At 53.5% G+C, this 13,618-nt stretch overlaps 1 protein-coding gene and 1 long non-coding RNA gene across 2 annotated transcripts in view; both read left to right on the top strand.

The window, feature by feature from the left end:
* The window catches only part of SLC27A3 (solute carrier family 27 member 3), a 5,924-nt gene extending 2,126 nt beyond the window's left edge, over window positions 1–3,798 (top strand). The window contains exons 2-11 of the mRNA XM_013007736.2: window positions 5–220; window positions 496–705; window positions 989–1,147; window positions 1,613–1,737; window positions 1,935–2,129; window positions 2,224–2,314; window positions 2,435–2,633; window positions 2,880–2,977; window positions 3,101–3,231; window positions 3,496–3,798. Coding sequence (XP_012863190.1) covers window positions 5–220; window positions 496–705; window positions 989–1,147; window positions 1,613–1,737; window positions 1,935–2,129; window positions 2,224–2,314; window positions 2,435–2,633; window positions 2,880–2,977; window positions 3,101–3,231; window positions 3,496–3,672 — 1,601 coding nt within the window. The 3' untranslated portion in view covers window positions 3,673–3,798. The remainder of the gene's footprint in view (window positions 1–4; window positions 221–495; window positions 706–988; window positions 1,148–1,612; window positions 1,738–1,934; window positions 2,130–2,223; window positions 2,315–2,434; window positions 2,634–2,879; window positions 2,978–3,100; window positions 3,232–3,495) is intronic.
* Window positions 3,799–6,098: 2,300 nt separating this feature from the next.
* LOC123522627 overlaps window positions 6,099–13,618 on the top strand; it is an 11,688-nt gene continuing 4,168 nt past the window's right edge. Inside the window, exons 1-2 of the long non-coding RNA XR_006680864.1 lie at window positions 6,099–6,180; window positions 7,533–7,949. This is a non-coding gene — a long non-coding RNA (uncharacterized LOC123522627). The remainder of the gene's footprint in view (window positions 6,181–7,532; window positions 7,950–13,618) is intronic.

Below are 13,618 nucleotides of genomic sequence, written 5' to 3' on the forward strand. Positions count from 1 at the left end.
AAAGGGGATGGGGCGTCCAAAATTGGCGGGGCCGCGGCCCCTCTGGAGCCGGGGGTGACCGTGGCTCTGCTCCTCCCCTCCAGCCCAGAGTTCCTGTGGCTCTGGTTCGGTCTGGCCAAGGCCGGCCTGCGCGTCGCCTTTGTGCCCACCGCCCTGCGCCGCGGCCCCCTGCTGCATTGCCTCCGGAGCTGCGACGCGCGCGCGCTGGTGCTGGCGCCAGGTAAGGCTGCCGCACGCGATTGGCGGGGCGGGGCCAGCTGCCGAGAGGGGCGTGGCGAGGAGGGGCTCCCGCGGTTCAGAAGTGGGCTTCTAGATTTGCTAGAAGATGGGGCTGAGTGTGGTCCCCTCCGATGCATGGGGCTCCCCGTGGTCCCAGTCCCCGCTGGTTGGCCCTACTCGTCATCCTCCCCCAAGAGTGCCGGGAGGCAGGCTAAGGGTGGGGAAACTTGTTGGGAAGCGGCAAAGCCGCGGAGCTGCCTTTCCCTCCCCGCGCAGAGTTCCTGGAGTCCCTGGAGCCTGACCTGCCGGCCCTCAGAGCCATGGGGCTCTGCCTGTGGGCTGCAGGCCCGGTCACCTCGCAGGCTGGAATCCGAGATTTGCTGGCCGTAGCCTCCGCTGAAGTGGATAGACCAGTGCCGGGGTACCTGTCGGCCCCCCGGAACATCATGGACACGTGCCTGTACATCTTCACCTCCGGCACCACGGGTGAGAGAGAGCTGGACACCCCGTGTTTCCCTCCCAAAAGGCTGAGAAACAGACTTCAGCTCCTGGAGATACCCCACCTCCAAATACCCCCCAGGGAGGATGCTGATTCCTCCACTGTCTCCTTTCCCCACAAACTGCCCCCATTTCCACAATAGCCCTGGCTCTCCTCAGCTTCTCCTGCCTCGCTGCTTTTTGTGGTCGTGGGCGACAGAGCAGGGAGCAAAGAGGGAAGTGGGGCCTGTGGTTTAAACCCTCCCACCACCCCCTGCCTGCCATCCCACAGGCCTTCCCAAGGCTGCTCGCATCAGCCATCTGAAGATCCTGCAGTGCCAGGGCTTCTACCGGCTGTGTGCCGTCCACCAGGAGGACGTGATCTACCTGGCCCTCCCACTCTACCACATGTCTGGGTCCCTGTTGGGTATTGTGGGCTGCCTGGGCATCGGTGAGCCTCCCCTCTTTCTCCCCCATACCCTTAGAACCCCAAATGTGTGTGTGTGTGTGTGTGTGTGTATTTTCTCCAGTCTGTTTCAGTACCTCGCATGGACTGGCCTGGGCCTGCTTCCTGCCCCCCCCACACACACCCTCCACACCCCTCCTGGGTCAATGGGTAGGCTGGCCAGTTCTGAGATCCCCAGGGTCGCAGGGAGGGAAGGAACTACAGGAGGAGCTGGGCTGGAGGTGGAGGTACCAAAGTTGGGGTGACTCTGCATTCAGCTCTCCACGGTGCAGGTGGGAACAGCACAGGGTCCACGTGGCCTACCGAGAGGCCAGCCTCACAAGCAGGTCCCTCACAGGGCCCCCGCACACAGTGAAGGCCTGGTGGCTGGGAATGTATGGGTCATGCGGGCATCCTCCTGAAGCCCAGCCCTTGCCCCTTCCTTCCTCCTCTCCCTCCTGCTTCTGGCAGGGGCCACAGTGGTGCTGAAGTCCAAGTTCTCAGCTGGCCAGTTCTGGGAGGACTGCCAGCAGCACCGGGTGACAGTGTTCCAGTACATCGGGGAGTTGTGCCGATACCTTGTCAACCAGCCCCCGGTGCGTGGGCGCAGAGGGGAGATGGGTCAGAGGGAGGGGACAGTTGACAGCCTGAGACAGGGCCCAGCCTAGGGCCAGCCGGAGATAATAGCAGGGAGGGCTGAGGGGCCTGAGATGGTGTGGCATGTCCGGGACACGTGAAGGTATGGGGAGCGGCACGTGGTGCTGAAACGGTGTCCCCCTCCACCCCGTCACAGAGTGAGGCCGAGCGTGGCCATCAGGTCCGGCTGGCAGTGGGCAGTGGGCTGCGCCCGGACACCTGGGAGCGTTTTTTACGGCGCTTTGGACCGCTGCAGGTGCTGGAGACGTATGGGATGACAGAGGGCAACGTGGCTACCTTCAACTACACAGGACAACAGGGCGCCGTGGGACGCGCCTCCTGGCTTTACAAGGTGAGGGGCTGGGAAGAACGTGCTAGAAGTTGGGCAGAGGGAGCTGGGGGCTCGTGCCAACTGAAATGACCCAGTCCTGGTTACCTTTCCCCAGCGCCTCTTCCCCTTCTCCTTGATTCGCTATGATGTCACCACAGGGGAGCCGGTTCGGGACACCCGGGGGCGCTGTGTGGCCACGTCTCCTGGTTGGTGCTCCGGTCGGGTGGGTAGAGGTGGTGAAGCCGGCTGAGATTGGGCTGGGGGGCTGGGGGCAGGAAGCTCTGGGCAAGGTAGGCAGCCACTCCTGACCCCCGTGACTTTGCCAGGTGAGCCGGGGCTGCTGGTGGCCCCGGTGAGCCAGCAGTCCCCATTCCTGGGCTACGCCGGGGGTCCCGAGCTGACCAGAGGAAAGCTGCTGGAGGGTGTCTTCCGCCCTGGGGACGTTTTCTTCAACACTGGGGACCTGCTGCTCTGTGATGACCAAGGCTTTCTCCGCTTCCACGACCGGACTGGGGACACCTTCAGGTAGCTGTCCGTGGCTTCCGGATTCTTGGTCCTTGACATCAGATGTCTGGGACCAACCGCAGCCCCCAAACCTGCACTCCATGAGCCCCACTCCCCATCTCAGCTCTCTTCCTCAAACGGCTTAAGCCCATCAACGCCAGGCAGTCTGGCATCCTGGCCCCTGACCTAACCTTGATCCCTCTCCCTGGCTTAGCTCATGAGGCCCTGACCCCTCACTCACACTCCGGAATTTCTGCTCTCTGGCAGGTGGAAGGGGGAAAATGTGGCCACCACCGAGGTGGCGGAGGTCTTAGAGGCCCTAGACTGCCTTCAGGAGGTGAACGTCTACGGAGTCACTGTGTCAGGTGCTGGTGTGGGAGATGGGGGAGGCACGCAGCACACCACCCTGAGGAGGTGACAGCTGGGCGCAGGGAGTGTGAGGGCCTCATGGTCTGCCATGGCAAGGCTCACTGCCGCCAACCCTCCAGGGCACGAAGGCAAGGCTGGAATGGCAGCGCTGGTACTGCGGCCCCCCCACCGTTTGGACCTGGCACAGTTCTATGCCCACGTCTCTGAGAATCTGCCACCATATGCTTGGCCTCGGTTCCTAAGACTCCAGGTAAACCAGCCCCACCTCGTTTGGCCCCCGCATGGCCCCACACCCCACAAAGGGGCCCCACAACACACTGAAGAGGAAGCCCGGTCCCTTGCCAGATCCCTGCTTCATCCCTCCTGCCTCTGTGTCCCCTCCATCACCCCGTCTGGCTCTTTCTCTTCCCTGTCGCTGCTCCCCCAACCCTGAATCCCTGTCTCCATGCCCTAAGCTTGCCCCCCGACTTTCATGTCCCTTTAGCCCCCTTGGCTGCTCTCTCCTTCTCCCCAGGAGTCTCTGGCCACCACTGAGACCTTCAAGCAGCAGAAGGTCCGCATGGCAAAGGAGGGCTTTGACCCAAGCTCACTGCCCGACCCACTCTATGTCCTGGACCAAGCTGCAGGTGCCTACCTGCCCCTCACACCTGCCCGGCACAGTGCCCTGCTGGCCGGGGACCTTCGCATCTGAAGGCCCCTCATGTCCCAGGGGCTGTGGAGGGGCCCTGCAGGAGGCCTGGGCACCAGTGACCATTTCTATAGGGGATTTGTACTCATCATTTTGTAATAAAGGGGATCAGAGCCCATTTGGCTGTCCTTCCAGTCGGCAGTCTCCCTCCTTGCGCTTCTCCCGGGGACCTGTCCATCTGCCTGCATTCCTGCCATTGACAGCACGGGGCCTGAGGAAAGGGCCGGGCGGGTCCTCTCAAGGGACCCCCTCTGGCCTCTGGCCTCAGAACCCCCTGGTGATTGATGTCTGTCGATGCCAGGGTCTCCCCTTTAACTGGCAGCCTCTGAGGATCCAAGGGTTGTTGCCTCCAGTGGCCCAGATGGACAGGTGGAAACGCTGCCCCCTGTGGCAGTCCACACTGCTCTACAGAATCAGGTGTGATCAGGGGCTGGGAGAGACTCAATCAGCAAAACCCACTGGGTTTCTACACCCTCTATACCCCTCCTAGATAAGCCAGGCAGGGGCAGGGGGCTGGGAAGAGGCAGAGAATTGGGCCTGATTGGCCCCAAATCTTAAGCTATTTTCCAAAGGAGCAGCCCAAGTGGGGGCCAGCCCGTAACTTCTGGGTGTGGAGAGTTTGAGGTGTGTGTGGTGGGGGAAGGAGCAAGATGGTGGGAAGCCAGGTTAAGAAAACTCACCTGTGTGAGGAGCTCAACATGCCCATGTAAACACTTGACGTGATTAGAAGCCGCCTTGTTTCTCCCACTCAGTTAATGTCGTCCCTGGATTTTCAGGAGGGACGAAGGGGTTGGTAGAGGAGCAACACAACGAGAACCCAAGGTTGCTTCCCGAAACAACGTAGCCCCACCCCTGCCCTGGGCAGAGGGAAGATGGACAGCTTCCTTTGGCCTTTGCTTGGCCTCGGAGGGAGGCTGAATCCTAGCTCCAAGGAAGAAAACTGCCCATGGGGGTTTCCAAGACTGACTTTACAGGAGTAGAAAGCCTCAACTTTCTCCCAGAGTGGCTCATGGTTTTGAACTGCTGACCTTACAGTTAGCAGCCCAAGGCATAACCACTATGCCACCAGGGCTCCTTCACTTGTGTTTGTCACTTATAAGTGCAGAATACCGACGACAAAGGCAGGTGAATCTAAGCCCAGAATGCCAGGGATGGCCAGTAGCTACGAGAATATATTGGGCTCACACCTAAGTACTCTCGTGAGGCCCAGGCGTGCTCCGTTCTGTTGTACAGAGTGGGTGCTGCGGGTAGGAACTGAGGCAACAGGCGCAACTACTAGAATCTCGATGTGTTACCCTTGAGTTTCCGTGGTGCCACGTGGTGGCAGTTTATAGTCCTCAAGTGGGACAACCCTTCTGATTCTCCTTTTCCGTCAACCCCCTTTCTCTTAAGCTTTCCTTGTAATCTTACAGGTTATTGTGCGTTTTATCTCGGCTGCAGGGGAAGGGTAAACTGCTAGCCGCCAGGTGGGCAGCTCAAACCCATGGCGGATCCCAGAGGGAGACTGTCTACTCCCATAAGTGTCCAACATTCCAGAAGCAGCATACAGGTCACCGAGTCAGTAGGCACTCAGTGGCAGGGCCTGGGTGGGTGTTTGGGTTTTTATGGTTCCGTTTTAAGATGACCTCACAAGATATTTTTGGTTTACGTTTTTAAAGATTTCCTCCAGGGAGTAAGTTCCAGCGGTTCACCCATCCTCCCTCCCTGGCTCCAGGAAGTCTAGAGTGCCTGAGCATTTGGAATCCTCTACATTCCCTCCCTTTTGATGAGGATTCTATGTGCTCTTTGATCCACATGTTCTGTAACAGCTGGGCATCAGTTAGTTCTTCCGGTCTCCTGGCAAAGGCGGCAGTTGTTCGGGGAGGCAATTAGCCACACACTGCCCATCCAGTTCCTGGCTCTTCCTGGGCCTCCAGGGGCACCGAAAGGGCGTACACGAACTTCAGGTCCCGTGTCCGTACTTGGCAATGGCAGTCTGCGCCAGCCCAGCCCACTCCAGGGCCTTGGCGAGCCCTCGCTGCGTCCTTCCCTACGAAGGCCGGGCGGGAAGGCCGGCACGCACGGACGCTCGGCTGCGCCCCGCTGGCCCCGCGGGGAGGGCCCGAGAGGCCCCGTCAAGTGACGCGTGGACACGAATCTCTGCGAAATTCCAAAAACGCATCAAAGTTTCCACCTTCGGGGCTCCGAGACGAGTGCAAGGCAAAAAACCCCAAAGGGGAAGACAGCGCCTAGGCACCGAAACGCCCCACAACCTTCGCGACGCTGCGCGCTAGGGCGGGGCGGCGAGGCGCGCCTGCGCGAACTGCGCCTCGGGTCCGGAGCGCGGAGGACTGACCCAGCCATCTCCCGCCGCCCACGGGCCGGGCGGAGGAGGGGGCGGGGCCGTCCTGCGGGGGCGGGGCGAGCGCCTCTGCGCCCGCCCGACGCAGGAGAGACGCCGGCCTGGGCTTCACGGGAAAGTGGAGAAGTAGGGGCCGGAGTGTTGCAACCCCTAGGATGCAAACTGCGTGGGTGAGCATATTTTTTGAGACACAATTCATATACCATGAAATTCACCTCATTAAAGTTCGTGGTCTTGTAATATAGTCGCCGAATTGTCCCCAGGTTGTGATGTGTACTGGGCGCACTCAGCAGTGGCATAGGACAGGCTAAAACTGCCCGGGGTGGGTTCCCAGGCTGCGATCCGTGTGGGAGCAGAGAGCCAGGTCTTAATCCGAAAACCCCGCCAAACCAACCGGCTTTTACAGAAGTCCTAGAGGGCAGCGTTCACAGGAGCAGGCCACCCCAACTATACCCTGAAGATTGGCTGGTGGTTCAAAGGCCGATACTGCACCCCCTACACACCAGCGCTCCCGCCGCCCGCAGTGGTGCCCAGTGACGCGCGATGACCCCACGCACAGCTCAACCAAGTACCCCGGTCCTGTGCTCCCCCAGGATCGCTTTCAGGAGTAACTGTTGTCATCCATCGGATTTTCATTGGCTGATTTACAGGTCCCCGGACCTCCTGCCTGTCACCCCGCCCCTCCTCCTCAGGCAATCACTGATCTACTTTCTGGTTCTATGGATTAACCTAGCCTGGATCTAATTCTGGTCATTTCCTATCAAGGGAACTATACAGTACGTGGCCTTTGGGGTCCGGTGTCTTTTCCTTGGCATAGTTTTTTAAGGCGCATCCATGCTTTGCACACCATTGTGCAAATACACCGCCTCTCGTCAACCCCTTCCTCAAGTGATGGGCACGTCGGTTGCCCCCACGCCGTGGTGGGTCTGAATAAGGCTGCGAGGAACGTTTGGGTACAAGTTTTGGTGCAGATGTAGGTTTCCATTTCTCTTTGGGACATACCGTAAAACCAGCTACAGCTTGAACCTCTGTAAGGCAGAAACCTGTCAGAGAAGGAAAACCCAAAGAGTTCCCGCTAAAACGGTGATAGAAGAAGCGGCCGGACGGCACCCAGTCAAAAGGAGAAACATGAGAGGTCCCTTGGCTCCCTGCGTCTCGCGCTTCAATGTACTAGAGTAGAGTGGCTGTGTCCTGTAGCCCCGGTAGGGGCTTGACTACTAGCTGAAAAGTTAGTGGCTCGACCCACCGGTCGGGCCCCAAAGTGTTGCATCTGCCTATGGGAGGTTGTTCATAAGCCTTCCGCTGATCCCGATGCCACGCTCTTCTTCGCAGCATCCACCTTCTATGATGGTTTGCTCAGCATACAGCTTGAATACGATGGTAAGAGGGTGCGATCTTGACGCACACCTTTCCTGATGTCAACTAGGTCTTCACTCCCGGTTCCTTTGCGTAACTGCCTCTGATCCGTGGGCAGGTGGTGCGCGCGCACCGCGAAGTGCTCTCCAGCCCCTTTCTCTTCCAGGTTTCCACGGGTCACTGGGACACACGGTGGAATGGCTTGGCACACATCGTCGATAAAGCACAAGTAAACCTGTCTCTGGTACGCTCTGCTTTGAGCCAAGATCTATCTGCCATCAGCAATGAAATTGTTTCACATCCTCTTCTGAATCCTGCCCAAACCTTGCCAGCTCCCGTCAGCGTTCTCAGGGTAGTGAATGAGCGTCAGCAATATTCTGCTTGCATGTGACGTCGGTGACAGCGTTCTAGAGTTTGAGCATTCTGTTGGGTGTCTTTCTTTGGAATGGATATGAATCACCCACTTTGTGACGCATGTAACTACTGAATGTGCGTGTCTTAAGGCTACCTAGAAATGTCCCACGGTAGTAAAGGCCGGCTCTCACTTCTCCCAGTTCCACGTGGACCATCAAGAGGCGCTGAGGTGAGCATGCTACCATAAATGTGTCTGCCTCCTTGATTGTATTCTCTCTCCTATCTTTCTTATCCTCTACAACTTTACTGTGATCTTTATATATCATTGCCGTACATTTGCACCTTCTGGCTCTTCTTGTTAGAGACTGCTTTCCTCTGACAAATGGTATTTTTGTTTGTTTATTTCATTTCTTCTTAGGGAAAAACCAAGAGATTTTTCCCAGACAGCAAATAGGTAAATTATAATTCTACGAAAATAAAAAGAAAATAGATAAGTTATACTTCCACCAAAAACAAAACAAAACAAAAAACTTTCCTGGCATTAATAGCAAAATTAAAAACAAAAACCAGCAAACAATGCTGGGCAGGGTGTGGAGAGACTGTAAACTTCCCACGCTGCTGGTGCGGTTGTACAGCAGTAGACTCGCGATGAAAGGCAGCACGGCGCTTCCTCGGAACGTTGGAAGCAGAAACACCGCATGACCAGATCCCTCTGAGGGGTGTATGGCCTAGAGAAATTAGAGACGTGAGTGGAAGAGGCTATACGTGCGCCCTTGCCTGTGGCAGTGCCATGCACGATCGCAAACAGGTGGAAACAGTGCAAAGGCCATCCGTGGAAGGCTGGGTAATCTAACCATGGCGCGCGCGCGCACACAGTGGGGCTGCGGAAAATTAGAGGATAAAGACCCATCTCAAAACTCCTCTTCCCATGGATGAACCTGGAAGACGTTATGCTGATTGAAATGAGTTGGACAAAGGCACACACAGACAAACGTGGTAAAACATTGAGAACAAGGGTTTCACAGCAAAAGAGACATTCTTTGAGGTTTACCAGGGGTGGGAGGGGAAGGTCGGGGAAGTTACGCTCTAGCGAGTGGAGCAGGAAGTTCCGGGCAGTTTCCTTCTGCTGCACGCAGGGTCACTGTGCTGGGTTGGACTCACCGGGCCCTAACAACAGCGGCAGCAGCAACAGAAGGCAGACTTGGGTAACTTGGGTTGAGGGGGGGGGGGGGCGGTAATATGCAATTAGAGGAGGTTGGCTAAAAAAAAAAACAAACCAAAATGACTAAGAGTAAGAGTGAAAGGCAGCAGAGATAATTGCTGTTCTAGACACAAGCCTGTATGTAAAAACAGGTACCTTAGACATACAGGCTGAACAGGTGTGAGAGGAAGAGTTGGGATATACCCACAGATTAGATATATATTTATTAAATATAACAAATTTATTAAGTATAAATATATATATTTACCTTTGTTGCAAATGTAGCCATGTATTTAGTGGAGCACACAGGAGGCCACGTTATGCAAACTTCGACCAAACACCTGAGGGAATAGGGTCTGGGGGTGCAGGACCATAGCATCAGATGGCCCCAAGGTCAATTGACCCAACATCGGCCACAAAGACAATGTCCTACATCCTACCTGGGTGAGTAGGGACTGGGGACTTCAACCCTCATGAATGGTTATCTGAAATGCAACTCTTGGTCTCTCCTTGTTCTGAGTTAAGACTGTGATGAACATTGCAGACAGATGGAAACAGCTCGTCCAGTGGGCTAGTGGACCACATGGACATCAGTCTCCATGACCCTGAAACCAGAAGGACTAAGAGTGTCAGGCTACCACTGTCAGTTGCTCAGAAAGGGATAATTTTTGTTTTAAATCATTTTATTGGGAGCTTGTACAACTCTTAACACAATCCATACATACATCCATTGTGTCAAGCACATTCGTACATTTGTTGCCATCATCATTCTCAAAACATTTGCTTTCTACTTGAGCCCTTGGTATCAGTTCCTCATTCACCCCCCCTTTCTCCCCCTCCCCCCTTCCTCATGAACCCTTGATAATTTATAAATTATTATTATTTTGTCATATCTTATACTGCCCGACATCTCCCTTCAACCACTTTTCTGTTGTCCATCTGCCAGGGAGGAGGTTATATGTAGATCCTTATAATCGGTTTCCCCTTTCTACCCCACCCTCCCTCGTATTGCCACTCTCAGCACTGGTCCTGAAGGGATCATCTGCCCTGGATTCCAGAAAGAGATAACTTTGGAAGGTCTGTTAGGTTGCCGGATAGGGAGTTGTCCCTCTCTATGCCAAGGTGCCCCTACAGGAGGTTGCTGCAAAGAATCAGGTGAGCCCAGCCAGCCATAAAGTTTAGAGGGCATGCACAAATTCAGGCCTTTGAGACAGGAAGCCAGTACACCTGGGAGGGCCCCAATCTAGGCCAGGTGGGCTTAATTCAGCCAATGGGTCAACCAGTACCATAGACCCCGCCTCCCAGCAGAGGGCCTGAAAAACCAGGATCAGAAGTCCACCTCGCTCTTTTCCAGCTGCTCCTCCTCCGGCCTCAGGTCTCCTTGGGTCAGGGGGAAGTGCCCTGAGGGAAGTGCCCTGAGGGTGCCTGCGTAAGACCTGGAACTTCCTCTGTCCTTTGTAAAACACACTGGGATCACAATCCAGGCTTTGGTGTGAATTCTTTCTCCTGCAAAGCCAAGGATCTGGTATTTCTCACCCAAACCCATCTGCAGAGTATGCAGTCAGACTGAGCAGCTGGCAGATCCCCTCCAGCCACAGGCAAGGGTCTCGAACAGCTTCACATCAGGAAGAGATCACCGCAATCTTGATTATGCTGGATTGAACTTGATACCCGGTCGGTTGACCTTCCTCTTTCCCAACCTAGACATTGTTCTAGGTGCAAGTATGCCTTGCTTGATCCATGACAAACATTTCTTCCCTGGCCTTTTAAATACTGATAGTGGGCTTTTCTTTCTCCCTTTTCATTTGTACTTTTATCTTTATATTATGATTTTATCCTATCCTACTTTATCCTGTACTTTGTTTCTGTTTTTATTGTTTCTGCTGGGTTTTCCAGTTTGTGAAGCACAGAAGGAGTAGATGCATAGAGATAATGACTGAGGCAAGGATTTGCAGGGCTGGGGGTGGGAGAAGGGGAGGGGGAGGGAGTTGAGGAAGCAAACAATGTATGCAGGAAGGGGAGGGAGCACTAGAACTGACAATGATTACACAATTCATTTTAAAAGCAATTGAACGATGAAAACAAAACAAGAAAATGTTCAAAATGTATTTGGGTGATGATTGCATAATTCCTGATGTTATTGAACTATTGAATTGTCTGATATGTGATTATGTGCCAATGACACGTGAAAGGGAACAAAGCATGGGCAGGTACGTGCACCCGCGTGCTCATCACAGGCTAGTCACAACAGCAAGAAGCTACAAGCAACCTCAATGCGCATTGGAAGAACAGAACGAAACTTTGGTGCACATACACCATGGAGTCATGATGACGCCAGGAAGCACCCAGGACGACATGCGCGGATTGGGAGGACATTGTACTGGGTGACGTTAGTTAATCAGTCACAAAAGGACAAATGTACGAGGCCACTGTTATTTTAAAAATCAACACAAAGGTTTTCACACCATGGAAAAGAAACAGATGATGGTTGTGTTAATCCGGGCAGACTAGAGAAACAAATCCAGGGAGACTCATGTGTATAAGAAAGAGCTTTATATACAACAGCAGCTGAATATTGAGAAAATATCCCAGCCCAGTGTAGATCAAGTCCATAAGTCCGGTACTAGCCCATATGTCCGATACCATCCTATAAAGACCTCTTCAGACTCACAAAACACATGCAAACGAATGCAGAAAGATCACAAGCCAGTGGGCAGGAAGTCTTGTGAATTCAGTAACGTTGTAAGCATCTCAGCGCTGGCAGGGGTCTCCATGTGGCTGCTCCAGCTCCAGGACTCTAGTGTAGCTCCGTGTGCCTTGTGAGCTGCAATGCCTCCCAGGAAGTGAACCTGTGTCCCGCCTCAAATGAACTGTTCTTCTCCTTAGGGCCTCCAAATGAGGTCATCAAGTTGCAATTGATAAGTAAACTCCACTCCTTCATTCGTAAATGTCAAATTGACAACAGAGTGTGCAGCTACCACAGTGGGTTTAGCAGGGGGCAGCGAGGAAGGTAGCAGCAAGGAGACTGTAACAACTGGGTGAAGGGAAGAGAGTGTTCCCTGAGGGATGACTCAAGGGAGAGCAGACAAAAGGTGGGGAGAGAACAGGTGAGTCATAGGAAGGGTTGATACGTTGTTGGAGTTGTGGAATAAAAAATGATGATCTGATGTGCAAACTCCCACCTAATTCACAATAGAAAAATGTTTTGTTTTGTTAAAGAAAGAAAGCCCTTCTTTCTCCGTCAGAGCAGGCGGTGGGTGCCTTCAAACTGCTGACTTTGCAGTTAGCAGCCCAACACACAGCCCGGATGCCACCTGGTCTCCTTAAAGAGAAATAAGGATCTAACGGGTAGTTTAGGTGCTAATAATACTACCAGCATCATCACTTAACGCCGTTTTCTAGCCCACGGTAGAAGAATGCAGCCGTGAACCCAGTGGAGGCCCTGAGTGGCACACACGGCTGGACTGAACCAGGAGGTTGTCAGTACAAGTCCCCTCAGATGCACCTCTAGTGATCTGCTTTCAGGAGGCCACGGCCTTGACCTCCCAGGGGAGTGTAGCTCTAGTGGTCAGCAGTCAGGGCACCAGGAGTCAGAACGGCCAGGTGGTTTCACGGAAGTTTATTCATTTCCTTTTCTTTTTTCAGGAACCAATGTTTCCAGAACAAGAGAAAAGTGTAAAATAAGTCAAAGTCCCTGTAGTGTCTCTAAAAAGGCCTAGCAGCAAAGGCAATTCAGTACCAAGGAGCAGCTACTTGGAGGGAGTGTTGACTCGGGCCAAAGCAGGAAATACTCCAGATGAGCCCAGGGCCTGTAGCAGCAAAGGATGCACAAGTGCGGTTGCCGGGGGAGAGGGCCAAGCGGAGCCAAGCGGAGACGCAAAGAGCAGTGAGGATAACAATGTAACCTTCGGCAGATACTAAGAAAAAGGGGAGAGAGGGAGACGTGGATACCAGTGGGAGTTGAGCACTACTAGCTCCTTGGAAAAGCCAGCACTAAGCATTCTTCCTTCTTTACTGGATGAACTGCATTGAAAACAAAACCTTGCCAACAAGCTCACTGCCATCGAGTGGGCTCCCACGCACAGCGCCGTCCCTGTGAGTGTCCGAGACTGTTAGTGTGTGTGTGTGTGTGTATTGCTATGCGTTCCTACATATGAAATCCAGGATAGGTAAATCTATAGAGTAATGGAATTAATGGCTTATTGGGGGGTGGAGGGGGTGGCAGGGGAGGTTGGAGGGAAATGGGGAGCTAATAACAATGAGCACAAGAAGGAAGAAATTGTTCTAAAACTGTTGTAGAGATGATTGTACAACTCTTTTGAATATGATTGAACCATTGAAGCGTATGATATGTCAATTATATGCCAAACAACTATTTTAAAAATAAGGGAAGAGGGAGCGGTATAGGGGGGCAGAGATGGGGAAGAAAAAAGAGACCAACAAATAAACAACAACAAAAAAATATATGAAATATAAATCAGAGATTATTGGAAGTTGTCAAAAGTTAAATGGAACACTAAGAAATTGATTTCCTAGGCTTTAGTACCCTGAAATGGACCAGTACTGGCCATTTTATTTATTTTAAATCATTTTATTGGGGCTCTGTGTTAGACAGGGTTCTCTAGAGAGATAAAACCAAATTGCTGATAATTTAATATATATTTATTTATAAAGATAATTAGATATATAATAAGAAA

This window comes from Echinops telfairi, unplaced genomic scaffold (assembly GCF_000313985.2).
Source record: "Echinops telfairi isolate 266 unplaced genomic scaffold, ASM31398v2 ScPeMD7_7425;HRSCAF=8463, whole genome shotgun sequence".
In the NCBI taxonomy this organism is placed as follows: domain Eukaryota; kingdom Metazoa; phylum Chordata; class Mammalia; order Afrosoricida; family Tenrecidae; genus Echinops; species Echinops telfairi.